Raw genomic sequence first — 27,376 nt, forward strand, 5'->3', positions numbered from 1 at the left:
CAGTTCAACAACATCACACTCCGAACCTCTTCGCTCCTACGCCCATGATAGCTCGTAGATCTCTTTCCGTCACGGATGCAGACTTCTTTTCTCCTCGTCTTTTCTCTCACGCTGTCCTATTCCAACGCCCATGACCTCTCTTTCTTTGGAAGATTGCATCTGTGCGTCGAAAAGTCTCCAGCTTTGTAGCCTCTGATCTCTCCTCGGGCGGCCAGTCCACTAAACACTAAGCATTGGGATGGCACTCGATTTCAGTCCAGTATAGGCAGGTGAGTTGAGGTAGCATGGTAAAGTAGTCGTCGAATACATATACAGGATGGTCTACGCTGACATACGCCAGGAGTCCTAGATGCCGAATCAATGGGGATACCAGAGGAAGAAGTTCTCCATGAAGGCTATGCCATTGAAACCCGCGTGATCACGGACGTCACAATCCCGGCGACCACCGCGTCCTTGTCATCGTCTCAAACAACGCGGTAAATTTGCTGTCTCCGCGTGAAGCCCCCGAAGAGGACGCCGTCTTACTGTTTCTCGATACAGCATACGAAGCATACCGATCTCCAAGGTGATGTTTTCCTGGACCCGGCTCACGTAACCTACCGTAGCCACAGAGGCACCAGTGAAGAGATTCTGCCATTGCTGCGCACCCACCGTTGGGTGACTGCGCAGCTGCAGGCCTCGTGTTCGAGCTGTTTGCGCCGCGACTCGACTACGCACCTCCACTTGTCGCCATCATCTGTGGATCCCCTGACATTGGAGTCTGTTGTTGACGCGAGGGTATGATCGACAACCTGCATAGGGATGAAGATCGCACTTATTGCAACATTTCTCCCCCAGCTTCTGCATACCGCTATCGTAGGACTAACTCAACCAGCGCTCGGCTAGAAACCAGACTATTGATACATCTTGTTGAGGTACCACAGGTGCAGCACACGTTTCCCCTGCTATCACATGCCATCTCGCGTGAACACTCCGCCTCGACCATCTCCGCGATCGCCGACAGGCCCACGAACACAGGCGCACGAAACATCCCAGCTGCACGAGAGCATCCATTGCAAGCAACGCCACTCAAGCACCTCAGCGTCAATTGACCGATGGTTTGCTCGCGCCATCACTGTGGAAATCGCCGGAAAATATCGGTCAGCTTGTCCAACGGTGCAGCCATCAGTCCAGCGACGGTCTCGAAGGGAGGCTTGTCCGGAGCCGAAGGATGACTGCGCGTCGGCACAAACATCTTGGTCCGCTCGAAACTTTTCGCCATCTGTGACGAGTTACCATCTGGGATCGCCTTCTCGAGCTTCGGAAGGTCGTCGGTTTCTTCTTCCTCGATGTGTTTGTTGAGGACCTCCCAAAGAGACTTGATTGTTGGTTCGAACTCCTTGCTCGAGGGAGCCAAGCCCTGGAATTTGTACAGCAGTTCTTTGACCTGTTGGTGCGGGTCAGCCTCACTCTTCGAAACAGGAACACCAGCTTATCATGTTGCAATGTCACAAACAGATAACAGTACATACCTTGTTGTGGCCGTCTCGGTCCTTCTGAGCCAATTCCTTTCCCTCGTCGCCCATGTGCTCCTCCATGGCTGGATAGACGACGAGTTCCTCCCCGATGGAGTGACGAGCTAATTCCCATGTGAACTGATTCTGCCAACGGATCTTCGACTCCTGGTCCGAGGCATTGAGAATGTTGTTGTAGTATTCCTTCAGTTCGGCATGGTCGTGTTTGATAGCCTCTGAGACGCTGCCAGCGTTGACGGACGAAATGTCGGCGCCCTTGGCGTCGACTTTGTTGACGGTGTCTTGGGACAGTAAGCTCCCGCTCTGGAAACGTTTTTGGGTGAGCGGCACTATGCTGGCTCGGACACCAAGTGGGCGAGAATAACGTGAGCAGGCAACTAGTGCTCTGAAGATTGGTCGAGTAGCGGCCATGCTGATTACTACCAAATGGTTAGCAGCCTGTAAGGACGAGATACAAAGTTGAAAAACCCAGCAAATCGTAGGTGGGAGCTCGAGGTCTGAGTGCGATGTCAGGCTCGAACTGGTAGCTCTCGGAATCAATATCCGCATCCTCTTACCCCAGCTTTCCACAGGCCGCGCCTGGCTGGTTGGGCGTTAGCATGTGGTGCCCAGGCAGGAGAGGGATTGAGATCCGGCCAATCGTAGCACATGCATTGTAATCCTTCGTGATACTCGTTTGTGACATCGCTCGATCTGCACTGGCCTACCGGAGGCTGAGTGGCACGGGGAAGCTAAGGCAGCACAACACGTCACAGTAACCGGATCAATCCTCGCCGAAGCGCAGGACAGAACGAGCACACTTCACCGCATCCAACATCCAGACCACCGCCTATCACAACTCCTCGATTGAAGACCAGCGTGATCGGATACGAGCATAAGAGGAAAAGAAGAGATGGACAACATAAGTGGGGAAGTGAGCTCGAAGTGAGCTGGAAGTGAATTGGCCCTGAGTACCGGGTGAGGGAGAGGGGCCGTCTCTTGGCACAGCGGGACTTGTGAAATCCATGACAGCCTCATCTCACTTTAAAACTGCAGCCTTTCCCCCAAACTTCCATCCAACTGCGAGCATTCTACCGTTACACCGGCCATGGGTACAGCGGATTTGAAATCCGGCTTCGTCCCGAAGTGTCAGCTCGCTGTCATTGCAGTCCACTACCGCATGAGTAATTCGTCAGGATATCGAGTCCGTATCGCGCCTTTTGCATACAATGACGGATACATGCGACGTGAGGTCCACCGATTTCCTCTTCCGCAGTACATGACGTGAAATGGTTGCGGTGAGCTACGGATAGAACAGCCAGCACTTGCCTGTATCTACCTCGTATTTCCTATCTTCGCTCAATCTTCTCTCTGCTTCGTTTTTCCCGTTGCACAAAATCCGTTCCGAAGTCTTCAGGGAGTCCGTGCGAATGACCTCCAACATCACAGCAGGCGAGATGGCATCACACCCTGTTCAGGCGGTCGGGAAAGCGATTGGTAAGATGGGCGGTGACCCTCGAGCTCTTCAACGCTCGTCGCTCTTTCAAGGTGCAAACGAAGGTCCGGCGGTCGTCGCGGCCAAATTGACCGGTGTCAGTGAGGGAGGTAAACGTGCTGATGATGGCCCTTACTTCACCAACAACGAGGGTATCCCTTGGCCGGATGCATCTCACAGCAAGACCGTCGGAGGAATCCCAGTCGCGTCAGATACCTTTCTCTTCCAGAAGCAGCAGCACTTCAACCGATCCAAGCTGCTCGAGAGAATGGTCCATCCTTGTAGGCAGAACCACCGAACTTGGTGAAATTCCTCATCACTGACCACTTGCACAGGCGGTAGCGGTGCTTTCGGCTACTTCGAGACCACCAAGGATGTGTCGCACTTGACAAAGGCTAACTTCTTGAGCGGCTCCGGCATTCAGACTCCTGTTTTTGTCCGCTTCTCCACCGTCACCTTGGGGCGAGAGTTTCCTGACCTGGCTCGCAACCCACGAGGCTTCGCCATCAAGTTCTACACCGGGGAGGGCAACTATGACATCGTCGGCCTGAATTTTCCCGTCTTCTTCTGCCGTGACCCTATCCAAGGTCCGGATGTCATCCGCTCCCAGGCCAGACGACCGGACAACTTCCTGCTGGACTACAACGCCACGTTCGACTTGCTCGCCAACACACCGGAGGGCAACCACGCTGGCATGATGTTCTTCTCGGACCATGGAACACCCCAGGGTTGGCGTGCCAATCACGGCTACGGCTGCCATACTTTCAAGTGGGTAAACAAGAACGGCGAGTTTGTGTACATCAAATACCACTTCCTGGCAGACGGAGGCCAGAAGCAGTTCACCCGTCAAGAAGCCGTCAAGTTGTCGGGAGAAAACCCCGACTATAGCAAGGAAGAACTTTGGCAAGCCATTGAAAACGGCGAACCGGTCTCTTACACCGCCCACGTCCAGATAATGAAGCCAGAGGAGGCCGACCCCCAGAAGCTGGGCTTCGATCCATTCGACGTGACCAAGGTGTGGCCGAAGAAGCTTTTCCCGCTCCACGAGTTCGGAAAACTCCACCTCACCAGAAACCCTGAGAACTGTAAGTCCACGTTGCAAGTAAATAAGGAGCACTGCTAACGAATTGCCCAGACCACCGAGATGTCGAACAAGCGGCCTTTTCGCCCGGCAGCATGGTCCCTGGTATTGAAGATAGCCCTGACCCACTGTTACAATTCCGCATGTTCTTCTACCGCGATGCCCAGTACCACCGCATTGGCGTGAACCTGCACCAAGTCCCCAGTAAGTTCTGTGTCACACTCAATCACGTGGCCCCTTCCCACCTTCATAGTGTAGTTATGTAGAGCAGCAAGCTGATGTTGTGCCCCAACAGCAAACTGCCCTTTTATGGCCGGGTCGTACGCCTCGCTCAACTTCGACGGCCCCCTGCGCGTAGACGCCAACCATGCCAAAAACCCACAATACGCGCCCAACAGCTTCGTGGACAAATTCCGACCCGACACCGCAGAGGCGCCGTACAAGGTCGGCGACAACATCGTGTCGCGCAAGTCTCACTTCTACCACGAAGGTCACCCACTGACGGAATACGACCAACCTCGTGATCTCTACGAGAACGTCATGAACGAGACGCAGCGCGCCCATCTGCATGACAACACTGCGGTCATGTTAAGCCACGTGAGCGAGCCCATCATTCAGACCAAATACCTGGCGCAGCTGTACAAAATCAAGCCTAGCTACGCGCGCGCCGTGTACGACGGGTTGACGAAGAAGAAGTTTGACTTCAGCGAGGTGGAGCAGACCGCCGAGGGCATTGAGAAGGCCGGCCATTACGACAAGTTCAGACCCACACAGGCGAGTGAGCGCTTGGTAGGCTTGACTGCGCCGGGAGTGTACAACAGTGTACCTGGTGGGTTGTAGGGAGCGTGATAAGCTCATGAAGTCATATTGAGCGCAATATCGCAAGTATCCAGGTATGACATTGCTCAAATGAGCGGAGAAGCGGATAAGCGAACGAGAAGATGAAAGGCACGCACGTTGTATGCGTTCGAGGCGTTGAGCCCGTCTGAGCGTGCCGCATACGTCGATCAGATGCAACAGAGTCCATGGACTAATGAAAGAATTGTAACTATCGTGATTGCTGAGGCATATATGAGTTGTCCAGTGAAAATTCTCCGTCGACTTCAGTGATTCGTGGTACTTTATTTCCTTGCCGTGTAGTGGCTTCAGACTGATGCGACTGGAACTCCTACATCAACTTGACTAAACCTCAGTATATGTGCTACTTGAGCTGTGGTGGGTGTAGACTGGTAGCCTGCCCTGACGCTCTGGTTGTCACTGGTGACATTGGCAGAAAGACTGTGCTACGAGTACTGTATGTAACTCACTCACACCACTACCGCCCGCGAAGGCCGTCTCGGCGTAACAGGCAGGGTCCTCGCGCTCTCGACATCCGAGTCCACCGCCGACGCCGTCACCGTCACGACGGTTTCCGCTGTCTTGGGCCTCTCACTCTTGTCGCCGACGTCCTGGTCCTGTTGCGCCAGCGCGACGACCTCCTCCGGCGGCGCACCAGGCGACGGCGGCGCCGCGCGGGGCACCTTCTTCAACTCAACCCACACGATACACACAGCGGCGTAAACGCACCAGACGACGCCGCCGACGATACCGTACGCGATCTTCCACCCCTCATTCCAGTGGGGCCCGCCTAACGTGCTTGATAGTCGGAACCCCAACCCGCCGTCGACGATGCCCAGCATGAGACTAATCCGGCCTAGCCACACGTGGAGAGGCATGAATGCCGCGACGCGCGGGATAGAGGCATGAAACCAATGGAGTTTCAGCAGTGGTTGGACGACGAGCATCGCGAGCACGATGTACCCCACCACAGCGTGGTATCGGTGCAAGGTGTGCAGTTGCGAGCCCATCCACAGGCCCAGGCCCAGGCAGGCGATATACATAGCAAACCCGAAGGCTTGGATCGCGGCGTGGATCCAGGCGATGTGCCGGTGTGGATAGACTTTGATAATGATTCCGCCAAGAGGAAAAATGAAGAGGAAGGCGATGGCGCCGAGGGCCGCGTGGGCGATCTTGGCGTCCTCGAAGGATGTAGGGGAGGAGGAAGAGTGTGCGTTGATTGTACCGAAGGTGGCACTGGGGCTGGGCCTCGCAGTTGTCGTGAGCCATGGCGATGAAGCCCCAACAATTGGTACAGTAGGGGTAGCCGGCGATGCGTACTGCGTTTGTGCCAGGACTAGTGTGCCTTTGGATATTGTTAGCATTTGGAATGGCCAGGTGCTGAGGCTCTGCGTGTGGTAACATGCCATTCATGGATACCGTCTTTGTGAACAGGTCGCGGGCAAACGTACCTTGTAGGGCACTGAGGAGCAGAAGAGCTCTCATTGCTGCTGCTCTCGTAGCCATGATGCCTCGACACAGAGTTGTATCGGGCTCCAACGCTGAGATCGAGACTGACACTGAGACCGGGTCGTTGCAATGTGCAAGGCTCAATAGCAGAAACAGCAGCCGCAGGAGCTGGCGAGGTGAGGCTCGTATACAAGCTGGCGCAGGCCGGGACAAAGCAGCATTGACGTTCGCAAATGTCCATTGTAGATATGTCTCAGACAGGAAATGCGGATGTGGCCTGGAATGTCCGACGCAAGCTCAAGCAACACCCGGACGCATTGTTCTCGCATACGCCCGGGCCAGCAGGAGAACCTGGCGCTGTATGCTCTGAACCCTCGCTGTGCCCTGGCCTGCGAATATTTGCCGTCTGTTCCGGCCATTGCTCATCCTTTGTGTCGTCTGCTGTCCGCTGTTGTGGGGACCTCTTCCAGCTGTTTCAGCTGGCCTCTGTTCCGTTCCGCTTCCACCACTCCGCCCAGTTGACAACCTTCTTCTCTCTTCTGGCCTCTTCGGCGGCAAACACAACAGCGTGGCTCAGGATAATCTCTTCAAGATCACATCCCACCAATTCTCTCTGTGCTTGAGCGACGTCCATTGTTCCAGCATCAACGTTGTGTACAGCTTGAACAAAGGCCCCAGCCAGACCCCAGTCGCCGCCACCATGGCTCTTCTCGACTTCTGGAGCTTGCTGGGGGATATCGTGCACCATGGTCTTGCCACCGGCGAATGTGTGGACGGTGATGATGTGAGAGTCATAGGTAATTTCTCCTAATGTGCCGTAGATTCTGCCGCGACGCTCACACTGTGACTGTGTTGGGTAAGTCATGTGGAACAAGGCCCTCTTTGGGCCACGACCAAGTTCTTGGCCAGGGAGAGGATCTTCTTCCCAGTCCATTGTCACCACCTGGTCATCAACAACACTGTTGTCTGACTCGTACACGCAGCGGCCGTACCAACTTCTGCTTGCAATGACATCATCTGGGGTAATATCTTTGTCGTAGTCCTCCACGAGACTCTGCATTAACCGTTTTTCACCTGCGTCCCAACCCTTCGCTGAGACAATATCTTCAATCTCGGGCACCACGATCTTGAGCGGCCAGCCGGTGTCCTTCTCTTTCCGAAGCCATTTGTCGCGGTAGATTTTCTTGGCGGAATATATGCAGTCCGGTTCGGCAGGGCAAGACAGGCAATTCGTTGCAGCTCCTGCAGTTTTCGGCTTCCTCGCTCGGCGGAAGTGTGTGATAGCTCCGTTGCTTGAGATTGTGGACGGCAGATGAGGCGTCTCGCCAGTCAGAGCGCTCGGTGAGCAGAGAAGCCATAGGATGAAATCGATATCGTGACCAGACTTTGTGAGTAAAGAGCCGACACCCTCAGGGGTCAGTCGCCGCCAGTTTCCACGGACGTAGGAGTGCGAGAAGTGCCACCAGCCGATCGGCTCTGTGTGCTCAATCGAGACAATCTCGCCAATGGCCTGATCCGACGTCAGGAGCTTGCGGAGCAGAATGTTGTGAGGCGAGTAGTGCAACACGTGTCCGATTGACACCACTTTCGGCGGATACTTCGACAAGGCTGTGGGGATGGAGAGACAGTCCGATAGTGATATTGCCAGCGGCTTCTCGCACAGGATATGCAGATTGAGCGGCGCAATGGCTCGAATGATGGGAGCATGGCTCTCGTCTAGCGTGCATATGAAAATACCAGTGATGGGTATATATCCAGCTTCAGGGCCTGTCCCGTCTGCTCGCTCTCTTCGTTGAGTCTCCCATGCCACCCATTCTTGCCAACCGCCAAAAGATTGGCCGTCCGTGGGCTGGCCGTCTCTTCCCCAGATATACCGTCGTCCGAACTCTTGACGCTTGAAGGGGTCAATCTCTGCTACTGCTGCGATCTGGCCGGAAGTGGAGGCTTCCACCGCGCGAGCGTAGGCATGGCCTCGAGACCCAGCCCCAATGACGAGGAATTGCGGCGGCGGCGACGGAGGTTCGATGGATCCCATGGTGGTTCGGCGACTGTCAAGTCACGAAGAAGCTGCCTCCTTCCCAGCCGAAAGACATAGGGGACGGGGCAGGCAGAGGTCTATATGCCCAAACTCGACGGAGTAGGCCGCGTGTAACATTGTGCAGACACGATAGCAGTTGTACTGTAACGCTAATCGTGGCTTTTCTGATTGGCCCACGCGTTCGCCCTCGCCCTCACCCTCAGCAATCACAGTAGCCTCACGATCAAATCCATGCTCAAGATCCACGGCAGGAGCCTGGTTGTGCTACATGACACATTTCAATAATTGCTCGCCTCGTAACACGTTAAGGCGGCTGTGCAGAAACACATCAACACCTCAGGACACATACAGTACCGATCAGGGACGGCCATGGCCAACCTGGGCAATTCGGGAAATTGATTCTGGTGAACACTTTGGTTTCCCAGCAGGAAATACGGATGAATCCCCTGCTCGTCCTCCATATCTTTGTTACCTGGTAGTGAAGGCTGTCGATAGCCACTTGTCTGTGTCAAGGGAAGAGTACGAAGCTTTGGAAGCTGCCCCTCGTTTCCCTCGTCGCAGATCGTAAACAAACCCCGCACATGAACCACGACTTCATACCAAGCAGATTCTCTTCGCGAATCAGAGTCGACCCGAGGCATTCGATTCGGCTTGGTGAAGTCGTGGCACCACTTCAAGGGAACGAGCTGCGCGGAGGGCACAGACTCTCCTGGATCTCATTGGTGGAATCAACACTCAGTGAACCTTCATTGGGCCTGCAGAGCGAGATCGGACAAGAGGCACAGCTAAGTAGATTTCTCCAAGTATCTCTCTGGCGGGGAGTCGAAAGAGTCTCCGGCTGGTATCTCTCGATTCCACGCGTTCTGCCCATTTGACAGATCCTCAAACACCACTCTTGAGGTCGAGCAGCGGGGCTGTTATCTCTTCCTGACCTGACGAGGGCATCTCTATCTACCGGATACAGTCTGAAGCTGTGCTCTGAACAGCTATCACAATGTCCACGCAGACTGGAATGGGCGCTTGCTGCCTCTCCGGCGCCATCCACGAAGGCTCCCCGCAAGGCCGCGAAGATACCATCGGCGGCCTGCCCACCTACGTCGCGGAACCGAGCGACAAGTCCACTGCGAAAACGGTGGTCTTCCTCGTCGACATCTTTGGTTGGAAGTTCAAGAACGTGAGGCTTTTGGCAGACAACTACGCCAAGGCAGGCTTCTACTGCTACATTCCCGACGTGCACGAGGGTGATTCACTCCCTATCGAGTTCCTGCAGAGCGTGGAACCGCCGCTCAAGCAGAAAGAGCAGGAAGGCATCGTTGACAAGGCGAAGGAGACGGTCGACGTTATGGCGACGCTGGGCCCTTGGCTGGCGAAGCATAGAGAAGGTGTCTCGGAGCCGATCATCAGCGGCTTCATTAATACTGTGCGGACTATTCCTGGCACGAACAAGATTGGAAGTGAGTACTGCCTCCACATTGAGGACAAGGCTGGGAGAGATCGTACATTACAGTACTGACCTCGTTTGTCATCAGCCATCGGCTTCTGCTGGGGCGGCCGCTACAGCATTCTCCAAGCCCATGCGCGGAAAGAAGGCCAAATCGGTGGCGTCGACGCCGCCTATGCCTGCCACCCGTCTCTTCTCTCGATCCCGGCTGACTTGGAAGCCGTCGCGAAACCCACTTCCATTGCCGTGGGCGAAAAGGACAGTCTACTGGATATGAAGTCGGTGGAGCAGATCAAGGAGACGCTGGAGAAGACTGGTGTTCCCACCGAGGTCAAGGTATACAAGGACCAGGTGCATGGGTTTGCCTTGCGAAGCGACTGGAGTACTGATGAGGATAAGAAGGCTATGGATGATGCTGAAAAGCAGGGGATTGAGTGGTTCAAGAAGTATCTCTCTTAAGGGCTTGGCGAGCAGGAGAGGTGGAACGACAATATAGCGGGTCCAATGTGCTCACCATCACTGTCACGATAAGGATCTCACGGAGAAAAGGCCGTGGTTCTTGTTCCAAACTACCACATAAATGACCTAATCGAGGCCATACAAGTGCTATTTCTTCCCTCGGTCACAAGCTCCCATGAGGATTATGTCAAGGTGTACCCTTCTCCGCATCGTAGCTAAAGCTTGAACTGGGATCTCGGTCGCTTAATGTGGAGTCATTAGTGCGGTTTCCTTGAGGTAGACTGAGTAAGCGAGCCATGCAATAACCTGTCTGATGCAAATCGGCGAGACATGATCAGGCTCCAGACTGTGTGATGGTGTGTATGGTCGTGGTGCTGGAGACGGAAGAAGGGGCATACTTTCGATATGGCTTCAACCTGCTGGGATGGTTCCAGAAACGCTAGGTAGAATCAGACCTGTCATGACGGGTGACGATGGCGAACTTGAGATGCAGTGATTCTCCTCGCTGTGGAATTGGCGTTAAGGTTGCCTCCACCTGGGGCCATAGGTCTACCGTCGGTGTGCCGAGCATGGGATGACAGCCTCGTGCAGAACCAATGACCATGCTGGATCCCTGGAGTGTCGGGTTATGCTGAGGGGCCCACCCGAAGTTGATGAAAGTGGGTGGTTGACAACCATGTTCGCAGTGTTGCACCCACCTTGGTGGTCATCAGGGCTAAGACTCTGGAGCAGTCACTCTACGCGCCGTATCGTCCTGGCCATGAGGGCACGAAGGCCGACAGTAATCTTCAGCTGATGCCAGGGAAAAGGTCTTGACTTTGGTCGTACGGATAATTGGCATAGCCGCAGAGGCTGTTGTCATCAGTGCCTTGGCTCGCTGTAGCTTCTTGAATGGTGGTAGGAGCATATCGACGCAGACAAAGAAACGACCAGGGAATGAGAAGGACGATTTCAAGCTCTGTTGTGATGCCAAGGTTTGCTTGCGCAAAAGAGAGACGGTGATTCACAGCGCAGGACTCCCGCGAAGTTGATGCAAGCGTTATGACTCAACGACTGTAGATACCACATTGTGGCCGGTGTGCTGCGTGAACCGCGTCGAAAATAACAACAGCGGCGACCTTGGAATATTTGGTCGAAACTGTGCTGTACTGTGCCAGTACTTCGTGCATGGATACCGACCACCATAAGCAGCGAAGCCACGAGGCCCAATAGCTCAAAGCATCGCACCATTGGCAAGGTGAGCTTTACCTCCAGGCGTCGAACTGCACTTACTCCCCACGTGGAATCTTCAGCGCCTCCTCATCTCGTAGCCAGCCAGACATTATTGGGTCTGCCCAGCGAGAGCAAGACCCTTGCCATGTGGGCTTCCCGAAAGGCTTCGAAAGGCTTAGCACAGCCAAATGGCGTTGAACGTATCGCCAAGAACTGATAAGCATTTTCCCCATCATTGGTTGCATTTCCCCGGTCTGTGCATACCCGCCCTTCTTCGACTGACACTTCATGGTTCATCTCTCCTTGCAATTGCTTTCACGCAGCCCAACCGCGCAACGCCTCTGAGGAGCTCGTGGTGATAAGCAGGCGAATAGCTCCGACCACTTAGGACGAGCAGAGAGCGAGCATCGACGTTGCGCTTGTCCCTGCGCCGGTCGCTAACACGGTCTCATCCCTGGCTCAGTCGAACTCGTGGTGCACCAAAGGAAATATCCTGTGTGCCTGACGAATCATGGTACTTGAGAGGTAGAGATATCGCTTGGATCCCGGTCGATTCATAAGGTAGGTAGGTGTACGTACGTCGCATGGGCGGTTCGAGAGCTGGCGAGCTCGACTTTTCTTCTGCGTCGCGTGTGTTGCTGGCTTCCTGCTTAAAGGCTCGCGTGCTGCGCCCGCCTGCCCTTTGTTCATCGCGCCTTCGTACGTCTCCGTTCTCGCACCAGCACAACGGGACCATTGATCAGCCACAAGCTTGTCGTTCGATTTTCAGATTGAGCTCCCCAAGGCGCCATATCCCATCATCCGGAAGCATCCACCGTTATGTCATCGAGCCACGCCGCTGGTTGGCGCGCTCAGCGACGCTGGGATGCTGACACATTGGTGGCGCCCGAATGGCTCAATAATGGCGATAACGCCTGGCAGTTGACAGCGGCTACGCTCGTAGGACTGCAATCGGTGCCAGGTCTGATGGTCATGTACGCTGGCTTGGTGAAGAAGAAGTGGGCAATCAACTCGGCGTTCATGGTGCTCTATGCCTTCGCGGCTGTTCTCATCTGCTGGGTCGTATACGCGTACAAGGCTGCTTTTGGCAAGCAGATGCTGCCATTCGTCGGGGTCCCAGGTCCTGCCGTTGAGATGAACTATGAGTTGAAGCAGGCCTTTCTGCCCGAGGCTGGGATTTATGCAGCCTATCCCATGAGCACCATGGTATACTTTCAATTCGTCTTCGCAGCTATCACACTGGTGCTCATTGCAGGCGCTGCGCTGGCCAGGATGAACTTTCTGGCCTGGATGGTATTTGTGCCTCTCTGGCTCACGCTGAGCTACACTGTGGGCGCATTTAGTATCTGGGGAGGCGGTTTCCTGTTTGACCTGGGCGTGCTGGATTATTCTGGTGGGTATGTCATCCACGTCTCTTCTGGGACGGCAGGGTGGGTTCTGGCATACTGGGTCGGGCCAAGGCACCCTCGTGATCGAACCGAGTTCCACCCTAACAACGTTTTGCTCGCTTTGGTTGGTGTCGGTCTCCTCTGGCTTGGTTGGAATGGCTTCAACGGTGGTGATCCTTACACAGCTTCACCCGACGCTGGTGCCGCCGTGCTCAACACCAATGTCTGCACGGCAATGAGCATGCTGACCTGGACGATCATGGACTTGATATTCTTCAAAAAGCCAGCCGTGATTGGAGCAATTCAAGGAATTATCACTGGCCTGGTTGCCATCACGCCCGCGGCTGGATTTGTCGCCGGATGGGGAGCCATCATTATTGGTCTCTGTTCGGGAATCATTCCGTGGATTTCCATGAACATCCTAGGCAAGCAGGAGTGGTTCCTTGAACTCTCCGATGATGTCGTTGGAGACTTCCACACCCATCTGGTAGGAGGCATTGTTGGTGGCTTCTTGACAGGTCTCTTCGCCACCAGTGAAGGCGTTGCTGCATTCGCACTCGCTCCAGTGGGCGGGGCGATTGATGGCAACGGTCGCCAAGTCTGGGTTCAGATTGTTGGCTTTCTGTTTATCATCGGCTGGAATCTGTTCTGGACCAGCGCGATTTGCCTGTTCATCAAATATGTGTTAAGAATTCCCTTGAGATATAACGAGGACCAGTTGCTCATTGGTGACGGAGAAGTTCATGGCGAGCTGCCGTACGCCTTTTTCCATGAAGGAAGACATGTAAGTCGCCTCTCCAAGCCTGGAGCGCTTCTTTTTTCTTTGCTGACTTCAGAAACAGGACTATGATGCACACTATGGCGAACCCAGCGGAGACGTGGAGAAGCGAGCGGGAGTGCTTGAGGGTGTTGATGCTGCAGGGCATTTCGGTAGCGAAGGCCCAAGTGGTAGCGCTACTGGTAGTGCGAACGGCAAAGAGACTAAGCAGGCATAGGCAGAGGATTGAGGTTATATTCTCTTCGCTCGCGACGTGCGCCACATGAACAAAGGTCTCCGAAATTGTGAACTTACTGCATATGTACACAGTATTCTTTCCGGATTTGGGCGGCCAGCATTTTCAGCCCGTTTCCAGTACTGTCCGCAATGTGATAATGAGATTTGATAAATTGATTCGAGTTCTCATTTTCAGTGAGCCTGTGACGTTCAAGACACTGCGCAGTGTCTTGCAGTTGAGGGACTAGTGAGCCTCTTAGGAGAGGTAGGCACAAACACACGATCGAGCGCAATCATGGCATGGCGTGTGCAGGTTTGTAGGGCGCTTTGGAGTTGATGAGAGAAAGGAAAATAAAATGCCAATATTGCTGGTAACCACGGGCGAGGCTGATTGACGTCATTGTAGCATTGGGGCGCGCCTGCCTGTCGCGTCCTCATTGATCTCCTTTCACCTGAACTTCATCCGACTGCCAGTGTTTTTTCCTCGTCCAACTGCCCCAGCTTCCTGTCCTCTATTCGCTGCTCAAAAATCTCTTCCAACATAAAAGCTTTCTGACCTCTGTCGGACAGGCTTGCCCACGCCGCACCTCACCGATACTAACACATTTCGGGCAGCTCTTCCCATCATGTCGGAACCTACATATCGCTTTGGTGAGTGCATTCTTCTCTAGGCTTCAACCCGATGGATGGAGCTCGGCACCTCAGTTGAACCCCTATACCCAGTTTAGATTTTGCACCGTGCATCGTCAGACCTCGACATCCCTCACGCTGATTTTCCCACCCACTGACATGTTCGCAGAAATCGCCAAGCAGGGGCGTGCTCTGTGCCAGAACACTGCATGCAAAAAAGCAGGTGTCAAGATTGGCAAAGGAGAATTTCGCATGGGCACGCTCGCTGTAATCGACGGGAGACCGTCCTGGAGATGGAAGCATTGGTGAGTGCTACATGTGTGCGTTCCTCCCGTTTCATAGCTGATGATCAGGGAAGGGGATGCGTCACGCCTCTTCAGATCGGTAATCTGCAAACCCAGGTCGGGACACTTGACGACCTGGATCTTGACGATGATCTACCACGGATCATCGACGGCTATGAGGAGATCGACGACGAGGCACGCGAGAAGATCAAATTTGCGCTGCACAACGGACATGTTCCGGACGAAGATTGGAAGGGTGTACGTTGTACTTCTTCTTCTCATCACTGACTTTGGGCTAATCCTGAGTCAGGACCCAGAGTTGAATCGACCAGGCAAGAAAGGTATCAATAAGCGGACGCCGAAGAAGAAAGCCGTCGAAGAGGATGGAGACTCCGTGGACGAGAAGGGGGAAACGCCCTCGAAGCCGAAGCCAAAGAAAGGGCGCGGCAAGAAAGCCAAGACCGAATCGGGAGATGAAGCAGACGTGCCAGCGCCAAAGAAAACGGCCGTTGGAAAACGTAATATCAAAGTTGAAGAAGAGGATGACGCTGATGAAAACCCCCCTCCACCAAAAAGAGCCAGAAAACGAAAGGCCGCGGTCAGAGAGGAAGATGAAGACGACCAAGTGGCAGAAGAGCAGCTCGCGAAGAAACCAAGAGCTCGAACGGTCAAAATAGAGAATGAGGAAGAGGCAGCCGCGGCACTTGCTAAGAAGCTGCGGGCCAAGAAACTCAAGGTCGAGGAGCAAGGTGACGAAGACATGCCAGACGCACCTCAGCCTGAACCAGCAAAGCGCGAGAGGGTCCGGAAGAGGAAGAACATGTCCCCCAATGCTGAAGGAGGCGAGAATGAGGTCAAGAGATCAATCCCGCAGGGCACTGGCGAACTTGATAATCTGCCCGCAGCTACGAAGGCTTCGAGTAAGGCGAAGACAGCCAAACGTGGGCGCAAGGACAAAGCTGTCAAGCAAGAAGAGCCTGAGGAGGACACCCATACCGCACACGAGACCACCGACGAGATCAAGCCAAACATCAACGGAGAAGATCGGGCGCAAGCGCATGGTAAGTCCTTTTCTCGTGCCACCGACTCTGCCTCTCCTGCTGTCTTTAACACTAACGGAGAAGCAGAAGCATACGGAGACACAGATGCGGCAGAACCCGCAGTACGTCCCGAGCTAGAAGAGCCCGCTGTCGATGCTGGAGGAGTGGATGAAGAGGGAGAAGCTGTCAGCAAACCGGCCAAAGCAGGAAAAGGCAAGAGAGGTCGCAAGACCACCAAAGGACGGGGAAAATGATCAACGACAGCTGTACCACGCCACCTTCCCATTCACGCCTCAACACGAACACACTGTGATCCGAAAGCGCGATGACTAATGCGGAAACTGGGGAGGGAATTAAGTTGAACATGGAAATTCCGAGAGCTGGTGGTGGGAAGGTATCCGCATCATGTGAAACAAGCATGGAAGCACCTCATATGTTCCATGGGTAAATGTATGGGCGCCGTGGGCGTTCAGTGAGCCAGAGTCGAGCATGGTTGATATCCTGTACCACTAGGGTAAATGTCGGTAATACACAGATTCGGTGGGAACAAAGGTATTTGTTCAACAATTCGACCGTTTCTATCTGTATGAAGTTGGTGAGACACGCAAGGGGAGACGTCGATGGAAATCTTTATGGGATGGAGAGTTCAACGCGAGACGCCAGTCTCCTTTTTCCCTTCACATGATATATTCCTACAGTGCCGCAATTCGTTCAGCCTTTGCGGCGGTTGTATTCAAGTACTGCCGGAGACCCCTAAGGCGTACGAGCTACCTAGGTAATCATCGTCAATTCACACGTGATTCGCTCCGTGGTCCGGCTCATACCATCGGACGTGGTGTTTCAGAACTCCCTGCTGTCCCCAATATCGCAGATATCAAATACTCCTGTCCCGGCAATGCCATGATGCTTCAATGCCTCTTTCAACAACCTCGGCGGCTCCAGCACGTCCTCCTCGGTGAGCACCCACGTGCCCCAATGAATACCCATCGCCTTCTGGCACTTTGTATCCCGGAAAATCTCGACCGCATCCCTGGGGTTCGCGTGCATGGGCGACATGATCCATCTAGGCATGTACGCTCCGATCGGGATCAATCCCAGGTCAAACGGTCCGCGTAACCGTCCGATGTCTGCAAAGGCAGGACAGTGTGGGAGATGCGAGTATTCTTCCGCCCAGTCGTCTTTCCCATCGGAGGCCTTGGGCACGCTGCGGTAGCCGGTATCGCCACCGAAGTAGACGGATTTGTTCCCAGAGGAGACGGACCAGGAGGCCCACAGGGTCGCGGCGCGGTCGTGAATCGAGCGGGCGGAGATGTGTTGGCACGGGAGGCACGATATGCGGGCCGATATCGCGTCTGAATCCGAGGATGTTGGTTTGGCCGCGGGCTCGTCTGTCGAGGATACGCTGACGGATTTCTCTTTGGAGGACGACGAGGCTGTCAGCGTAAAGTCGACTTCGTCCCACCAATCTAGTTCGGTGCATTTCTCCACGCCACTGGCTTTGAACCATTTCTTGTTCCCGAGGGGTACGAAGAAGTGGCATTCTGGGTGCAGCTTTGCGATCTCCATGATGGTAGGATGCGACAGGTGGTCGTAGTGGTTGTGCGAGATCACCACCGCGTCAATGATCGGGATGTCTTTGATCTGGCACGGCATTTCGGTATATCTCTTGGGGCCCAGCCAGGTGAAAGGAGAGCACCGGTCCGTGAATACGGGGTCGAAAAGGACACGCAGTCCGGAGGGAAATTCGACGTAGTAGCAGGCGTGGCCTAGCCATGTTGCCCTCAACGTGCCGGCCGAGGTGCTGGCTGCCCTGGAGGGTAGAAATGTAGGTGCGTGGACGGGCACGGTAGGAGGCGTGGTGTCGGGTTTGTTCGCTGTTCCGGAAAATCTGCGCATGATGAGACCCCATATCAGGGTGGGCGCAGACATCATGTTCCATGACGGCCACGGGTTGTCGAAGCCGCCGGACTTGGAATGCCAGGCTTTGGCTTTTGTGATTTCGTCGTCGGGGCGGCCGGACGCGGTGGAAGGGACGGCGACCGTGGCAGCGTACACTAATGCTGCTGTTGATGAGGAAGTCATGGTGCGGAAGCTTGCTGGACAACGGCGCGGCGGAGGAGGGAATGATGCGTGGGTTGTGAACGGCGCGCGCTTGCTGAAGAGCAGCCGGAAGAAGGCGGCGCGCATTGGTATTATAACGCTGGATCTCGCATGCTTACGCTGCTGCCTAGAAACCCAATGTAAGGCTTCGCTAAAGACGCGGCGCTGGATGCGGTGTGGTTATCTACTCAATTGGTTTCAATGCAAGTCGTGAACGTTGCGCCTTTTCTTAACTCCGCTGCTGCTGTGGAGCCTCGTTCGCATTCACCGTCATCAATGTCGGAATCGGAGGAAATTCCATCCCGGTCCAGGCAGTGAGTCAGGATTTACATGTGGCTCACTTGAAGCTTGAATCCTGGGGCACTATCACGATTTCTGCAAAGTTGCAGGGGGATGCAGGGCGAAAATGGGGTGGTGAAGGTCCCTGCGAACCCAGCTTCGGTACCTCCGGGCTTGAATGATGGCGGTGGTGCCGCTCACAAAGCAGACCTGATCCGCCAGTTTGCAAGCTCGGGGAATTCTGGAGATGGCGGATTGATCGCGCAGCTAAGCAACAATCCATTCTTCACTGCGGTAGGTTTGCTACGACAGCCGTCAGGTTCGCGGCTAACAGCATACAAGGGCTTCGGACTCGCAGGTCTCACGGCCATCGCGGCTTTCGGTCGACGAGGTATCCGCCATGGAGCCGCCCTCATGCGCCGTCGTCTCTTGGTCGATGTTGAGATCAGCGTCCGAGACGACTCCTATCCGTGGTTTCTATACTGGATGACTCTGCATGAAAGAGGGAGACTTGTTGAGCATGCTGCGCAGGCGAAAGCGAGTCGCTTCGAGTCACTCTTGCAACGACTCACGCCCGGTATGCGCCATCTGGCCATTGAGACCGAGAAAAGAGAATTACCCAACGGCGCTATTCATACGAATTTCGTCCTAATTCCTGGACCGGGGAGACACGTCCTCCGCTACAACGGGGCTTGGATCTTCGTCAACCGTCAGAGAGAAGGGAAGCAGTTCTCAATGGATGGGAAGCCTTGGGAGACGGTCACTTTGACTACGCTCTATTCTCAGCGCCATGTGTTCGAGTCGTTGTTCAAAGAAGCTCATGACATTGCAACGCAGTCTGTGGAGGGCAAGACGGTCATATACACAGCATGGGGCACGAAGTGGGATAAATTCGGCAATCCGCGGAGCAAGCGACCACTGGAGTCAGTCATCCTTGACAAAGGGGTCAAAGAACGCATCGTGTCCGACGTCCAGGACTTTCTTGCATCGGCCAAGTGGTACTACGAGCGGGGGATACCTTATCGAAGAGGCTACCTTCTATATGGTCCGCCTGGTACAGGGAAATCTTCCTTCATTCAAGCGCTCGCCGGCCACTTGAACTACGACATCGCCATGCTCAATCTGAGTGAGCGGGGTCTCACAGATGATAGGCTGAATCATCTGTTGACTGTCATACCTCAGCGGACATTGGTTCTATTGGAAGACGTGGATGCTGCTTTTGCCAATCGACGCCAAGTCGAAGCAGACGGGTATCAGGGCGCGAATGTGACGTTCTCAGGCCTGTTGAACGCTTTGGACGGTGTTGGGAGTGCCGAGGAACGGATTATCTTCCTGACCACGAATCATGTTGACCGGTTGGACGAAGCACTCGTCCGCCCAGGCCGGGTAGACATGACCGTCCGTCTCGGTGAAGCCACCACGTATCAGATCGAACAGCTCTGGGCACGCTTCTACAGCGAGCAAGATCCAGAAGGACACTTCAAGGCGAGATTCCTGGGGAGACTCCATGAACTCGGCGTGCTCTCTGGACCTTCAGCGGTCAGCAGTCGGACAAGCATGGCTGCGCTGCAAGGGCTATTTTTGTACAATAAGGGAAACCCTCAAGGTGCTATCGATATGGCCTGGCAATTGGCGCCTGGCGGCTTACCCAGTGCTCTGACCAAGGAGAGTCGGGCACACGCGAAAGCCGCTTGAAAGTGTGTAAGTCTAGTAGATGACCTGGACTGTACTCCGTACAAGTTAGAAAATTGAGCTCCGTCACTCTCGCGGTGGCTGTGCAAGGCTGCGCCACTTTCTCCTAACCGGCGGGAAACCACGATCTTAGCTGAGCCCGTTCTAGGTGTCCTACGCTCATCAGACAATTTCTCAGACAGATCTAGGGACTTTTAACCGTCAGAAAAGACCGATTCATGTTCGCAAGTCTACTCGTATCGGGTGAGCTGGACGATATCGTCGTAGCCACGGCAGACAAGTGATGGCAGATCCTACCTTTTGTAACTCCAACGTACCACGACCTCGAAGTCGGCTTTCATACCTATCGGGTGGCCGGTAGGAGTTTCAAGAATTTGTATTCTGAGCAGAGCGCGCTCTATTTTCCTGCAACAGCGGTGCAGCGAAAGAGGGGTTGGCGCTGACCACACGATCCAGCTCCGAACATGAGCGATCCATTTTCAATTGTCACCGGGGTTGCTGGCCTCATAGCGCTGGCAGGCGAAGTGATCAGCAAATGCTATCGATATGGCTGCGCGGTTTCCGGCGCCCCAGACGAAGCCAAGCGGCTTGTGACCGAAGTCACTGGGCTCAGTGGTATCCTCGTGGGTGTCCAAGTCCTGGTCAATCAGAGCAGTCTCCCAGAATATCAGCTGGAACATCCCCTGAGGAACTGTTTGGCGGTTCTGCAAACTCTGTCGTTGAAGTTGCAAAAGTACTCGTTAGATTCGAGCCACTCATCTGGAAAACGCGCAATCAATCGGCTACTGTGGCCGCTCCGCAGAAGTGACACAGAAGAACTCATCACGGCGATCGAGCGGCACAAGAACTCGCTGTCGCTATCCCTCAGCTCGCTTTCAGTGTGAGTATTTCCACTATGATTGATTTCTAGGGGTTGTGACTCAAATGTGTAACAGGGAAGCTCTCATGAGCCAAAGCACCACCATCCAAGACATCTCGGACGGTCTTGCGGATCTATCAGTGACCGTCGTGTCCAGCCACGCAGCACAGCAACGCCGAGATATCCTGGACTGGCTTTCTGAACACCAATATGAGGCGCAATATCATCGCAGCTATCAACTCCACTGCTCGGACACGTGTCGTTGGCTTTTAGCTGAGCCTGCATTTCTCGATTGGTCGAAAGCTAGGTCTTCTCTCCTGTGGATGCATGGTCAAGTGGGCACCGGTAAGACGATTGCCACGAGTTATCTCATCCATCACTTGATCACCACGAAATGTGGTGATTCGCTGCTTGGATACTTCTACTATGATGCCAGTACGATGGAGAGCCTGACGCCGGAGAGTTTCTTCGGCGCTATCGTCAAGCAATTCTGCTCGGACCTTCCTGAACTTCCCGCAGAGATTGTCGATGCATATATGCGAGCTTCCAGTCGTGCCGGAAGCCCAACACGAGCAAGCCTAGACGACCTCAAGTCTTTTCTGCGTTCGCTCCTCGAGAGTCATGACTCCGCCACCATCGTGGTCGACGGCCTGGATGAGTCTCCCAACTACGCCACCGTGTGCGACTTCCTGACCTCGACCGTCTTGGCCGGGAAATATGCCTTGCGAGTCTTCATCAGCAGCCGCCCAGAGCTGCATCTTCGGCAGCGATTTCGTGGATTCAAGGAGATCCCAGTCCCCGAAGTCGCGGTCGAGGAGGACATCAGTGTCTACATCAAGATGAGAATCAACACCAACCCACGGCTCCGGCGTATGAGCGACAGGATGAAACACTACGTGGAGATGACCCTCCGAGCAGATTCTCATGGCATGTGAGTTCAGCATGATCAAGCCCTGAGCGAAACGGCCGACTGACAAGTGTAGGTTCCGCTGGGTGCAATGCCAATTAGACGAGATATCACGGCTGAGGACTGACGCGGCACTGAAAAGGGCCCTCAATCACCTGCCGTCCAGCCTTGAAGGCTCCTACCTGAGAATTCTAAACAACATCGCCCCAGAAGATGTTACTTTTGCTAAAAGGGCTCTACTGTGGCTCGCTCACGCCTCGACACCGCTGAGCCTGACCGAGCTTGCAGAAGCCGTGGTTCTGGAGCCGGGGTTTTACTTCTTGGATCCGGACTCGAAACTGAACGATCCCAGCGACGTGATTGACATCTGCCGCAGCCTGATCGCGTTCAATCCGCTGTCCCAAACTGCTCGTATCGCTCATCACTCGGTGCGCGAGTTCCTCACGGAACGGGTGAATGACCTTTCCGAATTCTACATCCCAGCTCAGACGTCGCACCGGACCATAGCCGAGGCGTGTCTTTCGTATCTGCTGCTTGACGACTTTGCGGCCGGGCCGTTATACCGGGAAGACTTTGCGCGGACGCTCTCCAAATTCCCGCTTCTGAGGTACGCCGCGCAGAATTGGCCGTTCCACGTAGGGATGTCCGGCGCGGAGGCCGAATTGCTCCCTCTCATCGGCAAGCTGATGACCACCAAGGCGAACCCCAAGTTCTTCTTCTGGCTCCAAGTTGTCCTTTTCGATTCCAGACACGGCTATCTCACGCCCGGTGCGGAGCTCGAAGACGCCAGACCTCTGTATTACGCCGCATCTTATGGTCTGACAGAGACGGTCAGGAGTCTAGTGCAGGCCGGCGCCGAACTTGACGAATGCGCCGGACGATATGGTGGGACAGCTTTACATGCCGCGGTATGGCGAAAACGGCCAGAGATACTTGACATTCTGCTTGACGCTGGGGCCGACCCGACCATCAAAGACTACAATGGAGCGTCCCCGGCAGATCTATCTATATGGAGTGGAGCAAGGGCATTGTATCTACGCATCTCGGAGCGCGATCCTGACCGTGTTAGTAAGAAAGGTCTTGCGCCGTTGATTGCAGCGATTCTGAGAGTAAGGGAGAAGGAACTCTCCTGTACAGACTCAAAGCTCGAAGTTCAAGACACTGCCGAGGCGAAGGAGGTGGCCTCCCTGGTCATGAGCCAGCCTGAGGGTGTGATTGAAAAGCTGAAACAAGAGCAAGGCTTTGAGCATGGTCAGACGACGCTTCATTTCCCGGCAGTACGCAAGGAAGCTTATGCTTTGGCGAGGTTACTTAGTGGTGGCGATGGCAGCACAGGGATAGACGGAGCCGACAACACCAAGGACAGTCCTCTTCCATCTGCTCGTATAGCTGGTGATGCTGGGTCTTGGAAGGCTGCAAAGTTAGATTTCAATCCTGAAAACGACCAGGGCCGAGAAGGGAAGAGTTGACTCCGACACTGCAAGCAGCTCAACAATCACTCTCCCCGGAGCGGGAAAGAACGAACGGAGCGACCGACATCGGATCCGAATACCTTCAGCACAGCCTAAGCAGACTCAGAGGGGTCTATAGCAAGAAAAAGCGCCACAGCTGCCATGCGCGTCCATGCTGAGCAATGGCTTGAACGGAGCAACTTGCGTACGAGTCGAGGCCATCGTGTGCATGTGGCCAAAGGAAGCCTCCCGATGACAGCAAACACGATCATGGACGACAGGCCACTGTGCGTACAAAGCGGGATGGACGAAGAGACGGCAAGGCGACATCGGCGGTGATGGCGGTGCACGCCCGAAGATACAGTCTGATTGAATGATGTCTCGTCGAGGAACGCGGGGTTGCAGCCAGACAGCGTGAATATTGTCATATCGTTGACGGCGGGTCGCGTAAGGGCAACACTTGGACGGTGAATCAGCTCTTTAGCAGAAAGATCCAGTGCGTCGAGATTGTCCAGAGTGGGTTAATAGCAGCACTGGATGAGGAAGCAATCAATCCTACAACAGAACGATGGAATGTGTCGAAGTTGTCCTGACAGGAACAGATATTCGAAGGTCTCGTCCTACGATGATGGCCATCAGCAAGAGCATGAGAAAGACCCTTGGCATGGGCACGAGCAGAGGCACGAGCAAAGGCATGAGCATGAAATGGTCATGACCATGACCATGACCCAAGGCAAGAGCATCAGCGGGCATCAGCGGGCATCAGCGAGTACCCAGCGATCTTGAAGCCGGTACAGGTTCGGGGCAAGTGCATGATCCCTCTCCAGTACGGTACTTGGGTCTAAACCGTAGAATGAACAGTGGAAAGTGAAGAGCAGAGTTCAAGCACCACTCATTACGATTCTCCTAATTATCCCGATCTGCCCAGTATTATAGAGAACAGTACGGAGTAATTAAGCTCGCGTGGCTTCTCCGCACATCGGAGAGCTTTACACTGCGTGACTGCGTAGGCGCACCGCAGCCACCGCTTGAGTAAACGGCATTATGGACATATACATCATGATTACCTTATATACTGTATCACCTGTATTCACGTACAATAGTTTGGGGCGACCGCGAGGCCAAGCAAGGCGAGGCGCCGCTCACCCACTCAACACGGACAAGCTCACTGACTCACGGCTCGAATGTTGGGCATACGTTACTGCGCTTCCGTCATGGCTTGAATGGCAAGTTCCAGCACACACATAGTATGTCCCTGTGTCTTCGATGTGCATGTATTGATACTCCGGACGCCGTGTCGCTATGTCGCTATGTATGTGGGCTGAAGGTCGCATATCTAGCCAAACACAAGACATCCTTTAAACGCTAATAATGCAACCTGTACTCTACTCCAGATGCAGTACGTATCTAGACAGACAGATAGAAAAGTACCGTGGACTGCGGGCACACCCACCTCACAGCACATCGCACCACGACCGTGTAATCTCGTATAGCGTAATATGGCGTGGCGTAGCGTACCTTCGTCCTCCCCAGTCCTGGAATCACCCATGCCACCGAAACACACTGCTCTGCGGCGTCTTCATTTCCATCGCACTGACCCTCCCACCCCCAAACCCACCTCCAGCACCACCGTCGTTCTTGTACGCGCCATTCAAAGGCTCGAGAACCTCATACGACGTCGTCGACTCCCCCTCCGTTTCCCAGGGAACCATGACCTCCGTCTTGCCACCTGCGGCATACACCTTGTCCCGCCGGAAGCGGACATCCCAGCCCGCGGTGACGGGGACGTTGCCACCACTCTTCCCCTTCCACGGGCCAATCCCCCTGCCCTCGAACGCCAGACGCTGGATTTGCAGGATGTCGTCCTCATCCCACGCCTGCTTGGCAGCGTCCCCGACAGGCGAGGTGCGCTGGAACCGATGCACCAGGCCCGGCAGAATCACGTCAATCAGAATGATAAGTCCGCTCACGCACACGATGATCAAAATCCCCGCCATGCTGAAGGAACTGTGCGTCGTCACCTTGACGCGTTGATTCCGGCACAGCGCCAGACTGTCCGCGTCCGTCTCGGGCACGATGTGGTCGATCAGCTGGAGCCCGGGGCGGATCTGCACGTCCGTGGCGGCCGCATGGGAGATCGTATTCAGCTGCAGCCCCGCCAGCGTGATGTTGTGGATGTTTTCAATCTCGATGTGCCATGCCGTTGGGACGAGGGGGCTCGAGATCCCAAAGGAGCCGTACACGAGCTTGTTGGCTGCCAGGATCTCGTTCTTGAGGAACATGATGAAACTGTTGAAGCGGAGCGAGTACACCATGTCCCGCAGAAGACGGTACGTGGCGGTTTGGCGCGCGTTGAGTGCGAGGGCCGCGGGCGGGGTCGTCAGGTCGTAATCGTACAGCGCGCCTAGGGGCCCGCAGAGCGGCGAGCCACCAGAGTCAGTAGAAGCCGGGTTGCAGAACTGGTATTGTTCGGTGCAGGCGATGCCCGTGAGGGTCTTGTCCGAGACCCATGCGTCCGCGAGCCGGTTACCCCCCGAGTTCAAGTGTGCTTCGAAGAACGGGTCGTCGACGCGGCCCGTGTAGGCGACGCGGTTGTTGAGGGTCAACAGCGAGACGTCGGCGTCTGTGCGGTTTAGGTCTTGGTCGGGAAAGAAGCCGCTCTCGGTGAAGTTCTTTGCGTATGCAGTGCGGACGCTGCGAAGTGTGTTAGTCAGATAGAGGATATGCAGGGAGCATCCTGTGGGTGGGTATGTATGACTCACCCGAACGTATATGGAAGCCCATTCACGTAGAGCGAATAATTGCTCATGACAAAGGTGAAGTTGCTGATCGGCGCCCCGAACAGCCAGCTCGAGCCCATGGAGTAATACTTGAACGTGTCGTTGGGGAACAGGGTCGGGAAGAACATCTCGGTCCCCGGCTGGATCTCGGAAGTCCACTCTGTAGAGTATGCCTCCATATCGATCGGGGCGCAGGACGTCTTCTTCCGAACTTGTAACCGACTCTTGGGACCCATGTTGATGCCGAGGTGGCGACTGGAGTCCATCAACCCCGTGTCCAGTGTTATTGCCGGGTGCGTGCACACTCCTGCCGCGAAAGGGCAATCCGCCTCGCGATTGATCTCCGACTCGATGTACGGGATGCTCGGGGTTTTGCACTGCGCGTCGGAGCTGTTCTGGATGTTTCCTGCATAACACGTCTGCGCGTAGGTGAGATGACCGCGGTAGGCGTTGTAGGCGGCGACAAACAGCGCGTCGCCGGTCTCCCAGTCACTCGGCGTCCACAGGGGAAAGTCCTTGTTTGCCGTCAACTCCAGATTTCCGCAATGTCCGACGAGAAGCCCTTCGCTACTGCCGACCGTGACACGAGCGGACAGAATACCAGCAACGAGGAACGCAATCAGATTCAGCGCGGCAAGGATAGCGAGAGGGAACCCTCTCCGAAACACTCTAGGTGTGCTTGCCCTCCACGCCCAACTGAGTCGGCACATCCGGATGAGAAAGTCTGTTTCGGACACCTTTGACCGCAGGAGCGCTTGATGCTGGTAGTGCAAGCCATCGTGTGATGATGCCGAAGCCGCACGGATATCATGGAGGACAAAACAGATGATGCCCCAGAAATGGGTGCCCGCCCATTTTACGACCAGGGCGAGAACGGCGATAAGGACAAGTCCCCAGATGGCTGGGACAGTCAACGTCAACCCCAGCGGCGGCCCTAGGTCTGATGGACGGTTAATAAAGTTGTCCATGGGCACAAAGGCGATAGACTCACTCCAGTTCTGCCACACACCGGTATACACATCTTTGTCAGCCATTTCCCACAGTTTTGCCCAAATTCCACACTTCGATCAACACTATGGGAGACCTCGTAAACCCGGGCGTTCGCATAGATGCGGGAAGAAAAGACAGGAAACCACGCTGGCCAGCGAGGCGGTTTTCATTCTGCACCATGTCCGCAATATCGTGCTGTGAAGGGGCTATTCTTGCAGCGTCGAGACCACGGGCGTGCGCACGGTCTGAGAAGCACTGCCTCTGCCGGACTCAAATGGTTGGACACGATTACCTGCTGAAGGCGTCGTCGATTTTGAACACGAGATACAAGAGTTGGTGAGGTCTCGGCGCGTGGTGCTAGAGCTGGCGGGCACTGGGATGGGAGGCTAAGGGAGGCATGAGCCATGTGCCAGAGGGGGATTTGAAGGGCTTGGCGAGAGCCTGGCCCGCCCGCTTGGCCCCACCAAGACCAACTGG

At 54.9% G+C, this 27,376-nt stretch overlaps 11 protein-coding genes across 11 annotated transcripts; 6 read left to right on the forward strand and 5 right to left on the reverse strand.

Moving 5' to 3' along the window:
- Window positions 1–1,111: 1,111 nt before the first annotated feature.
- On the reverse strand, window positions 1,112–1,925 carry A1O7_07837 (uncharacterized protein; the record flags this gene model as incomplete). Its single annotated transcript, XM_007761833.1, has 2 exons — window positions 1,112–1,426; window positions 1,512–1,925. 2 exons carry the CDS (start codon window positions 1,923–1,925, stop codon window positions 1,112–1,114), a joined length of 729 nt encoding a protein of 242 aa, XP_007760023.1.
- Window positions 1,926–2,950: 1,025 nt separating this feature from the next.
- On the forward strand, window positions 2,951–4,909 carry A1O7_07838 (catalase; the record flags this gene model as incomplete). The annotated part of the gene is made up of 4 exons (XM_007761834.1): window positions 2,951–3,269; window positions 3,324–4,073; window positions 4,124–4,273; window positions 4,365–4,909. The coding sequence occupies 4 exons, from the start codon at window positions 2,951–2,953 to the stop codon at window positions 4,907–4,909; spliced, it is 1,764 nt and encodes a 587-aa protein (XP_007760024.1).
- Window positions 4,910–5,376: 467 nt separating this feature from the next.
- A1O7_07839 (uncharacterized protein) lies at window positions 5,377–6,391 on the reverse strand (the record flags this gene model as incomplete). The annotated part of the gene is made up of 2 exons (XM_007761835.1): window positions 5,377–6,251; window positions 6,358–6,391. The coding sequence occupies 2 exons, from the start codon at window positions 6,389–6,391 to the stop codon at window positions 5,377–5,379; spliced, it is 909 nt and encodes a 302-aa protein (XP_007760025.1).
- A 439-nt stretch (window positions 6,392–6,830) lies between these two features.
- On the reverse strand, window positions 6,831–8,390 carry A1O7_07840 (oxidoreductase; the record flags this gene model as incomplete). The annotated part of the gene is made up of 1 exon (XM_007761836.1): window positions 6,831–8,390. The coding sequence occupies one exon, from the start codon at window positions 8,388–8,390 to the stop codon at window positions 6,831–6,833; it is 1,560 nt and encodes a 519-aa protein (XP_007760026.1).
- A 997-nt stretch (window positions 8,391–9,387) lies between these two features.
- On the forward strand, window positions 9,388–10,293 carry A1O7_07841 (uncharacterized protein; the record flags this gene model as incomplete). The annotated part of the gene is made up of 2 exons (XM_007761837.1): window positions 9,388–9,847; window positions 9,923–10,293. The coding sequence occupies 2 exons, from the start codon at window positions 9,388–9,390 to the stop codon at window positions 10,291–10,293; spliced, it is 831 nt and encodes a 276-aa protein (XP_007760027.1).
- Window positions 10,294–12,324: 2,031 nt separating this feature from the next.
- Window positions 12,325–13,888, forward strand: A1O7_07842 (amt family ammonium transporter; the record flags this gene model as incomplete). Its single annotated transcript, XM_007761838.1, has 2 exons — window positions 12,325–13,677; window positions 13,736–13,888. The coding sequence occupies 2 exons, from the start codon at window positions 12,325–12,327 to the stop codon at window positions 13,886–13,888; spliced, it is 1,506 nt and encodes a 501-aa protein (XP_007760028.1).
- Window positions 13,889–14,676: 788 nt separating this feature from the next.
- Window positions 14,677–16,095, forward strand: A1O7_07843 (uncharacterized protein; the record flags this gene model as incomplete). Its single annotated transcript, XM_007761839.1, has 4 exons — window positions 14,677–14,822; window positions 14,876–15,059; window positions 15,112–15,862; window positions 15,929–16,095. The coding sequence occupies 4 exons, from the start codon at window positions 14,677–14,679 to the stop codon at window positions 16,093–16,095; spliced, it is 1,248 nt and encodes a 415-aa protein (XP_007760029.1).
- A 586-nt stretch (window positions 16,096–16,681) lies between these two features.
- A1O7_07844 (uncharacterized protein) lies at window positions 16,682–17,923 on the reverse strand (the record flags this gene model as incomplete). The annotated part of the gene is made up of 1 exon (XM_007761840.1): window positions 16,682–17,923. The coding sequence occupies one exon, from the start codon at window positions 17,921–17,923 to the stop codon at window positions 16,682–16,684; it is 1,242 nt and encodes a 413-aa protein (XP_007760030.1).
- Window positions 17,924–18,334: 411 nt separating this feature from the next.
- Window positions 18,335–19,915, forward strand: A1O7_07845 (mitochondrial chaperone BCS1; the record flags this gene model as incomplete). Its single annotated transcript, XM_007761841.1, has 2 exons — window positions 18,335–18,514; window positions 18,563–19,915. 2 exons carry the CDS (start codon window positions 18,335–18,337, stop codon window positions 19,913–19,915), a joined length of 1,533 nt encoding a protein of 510 aa, XP_007760031.1.
- Window positions 19,916–20,376: 461 nt separating this feature from the next.
- Window positions 20,377–23,147, forward strand: A1O7_07846 (uncharacterized protein; the record flags this gene model as incomplete). The annotated part of the gene is made up of 3 exons (XM_007761842.1): window positions 20,377–20,792; window positions 20,848–21,702; window positions 21,755–23,147. The coding sequence occupies 3 exons, from the start codon at window positions 20,377–20,379 to the stop codon at window positions 23,145–23,147; spliced, it is 2,664 nt and encodes an 887-aa protein (XP_007760032.1).
- A 1,523-nt stretch (window positions 23,148–24,670) lies between these two features.
- Window positions 24,671–26,943, reverse strand: A1O7_07847 (uncharacterized protein; the record flags this gene model as incomplete). The annotated part of the gene is made up of 3 exons (XM_007761843.1): window positions 24,671–25,823; window positions 25,892–26,849; window positions 26,901–26,943. 3 exons carry the CDS (start codon window positions 26,941–26,943, stop codon window positions 24,671–24,673), a joined length of 2,154 nt encoding a protein of 717 aa, XP_007760033.1.
- Between the last annotated feature and the right edge of the window lie 433 nt (window positions 26,944–27,376).

Source organism: Cladophialophora yegresii (genome assembly GCF_000585515.1).
Source record: "Cladophialophora yegresii CBS 114405 chromosome Unknown aczIN-supercont1.5, whole genome shotgun sequence".
Classification (NCBI taxonomy): domain Eukaryota; kingdom Fungi; phylum Ascomycota; class Eurotiomycetes; order Chaetothyriales; family Herpotrichiellaceae; genus Cladophialophora; species Cladophialophora yegresii.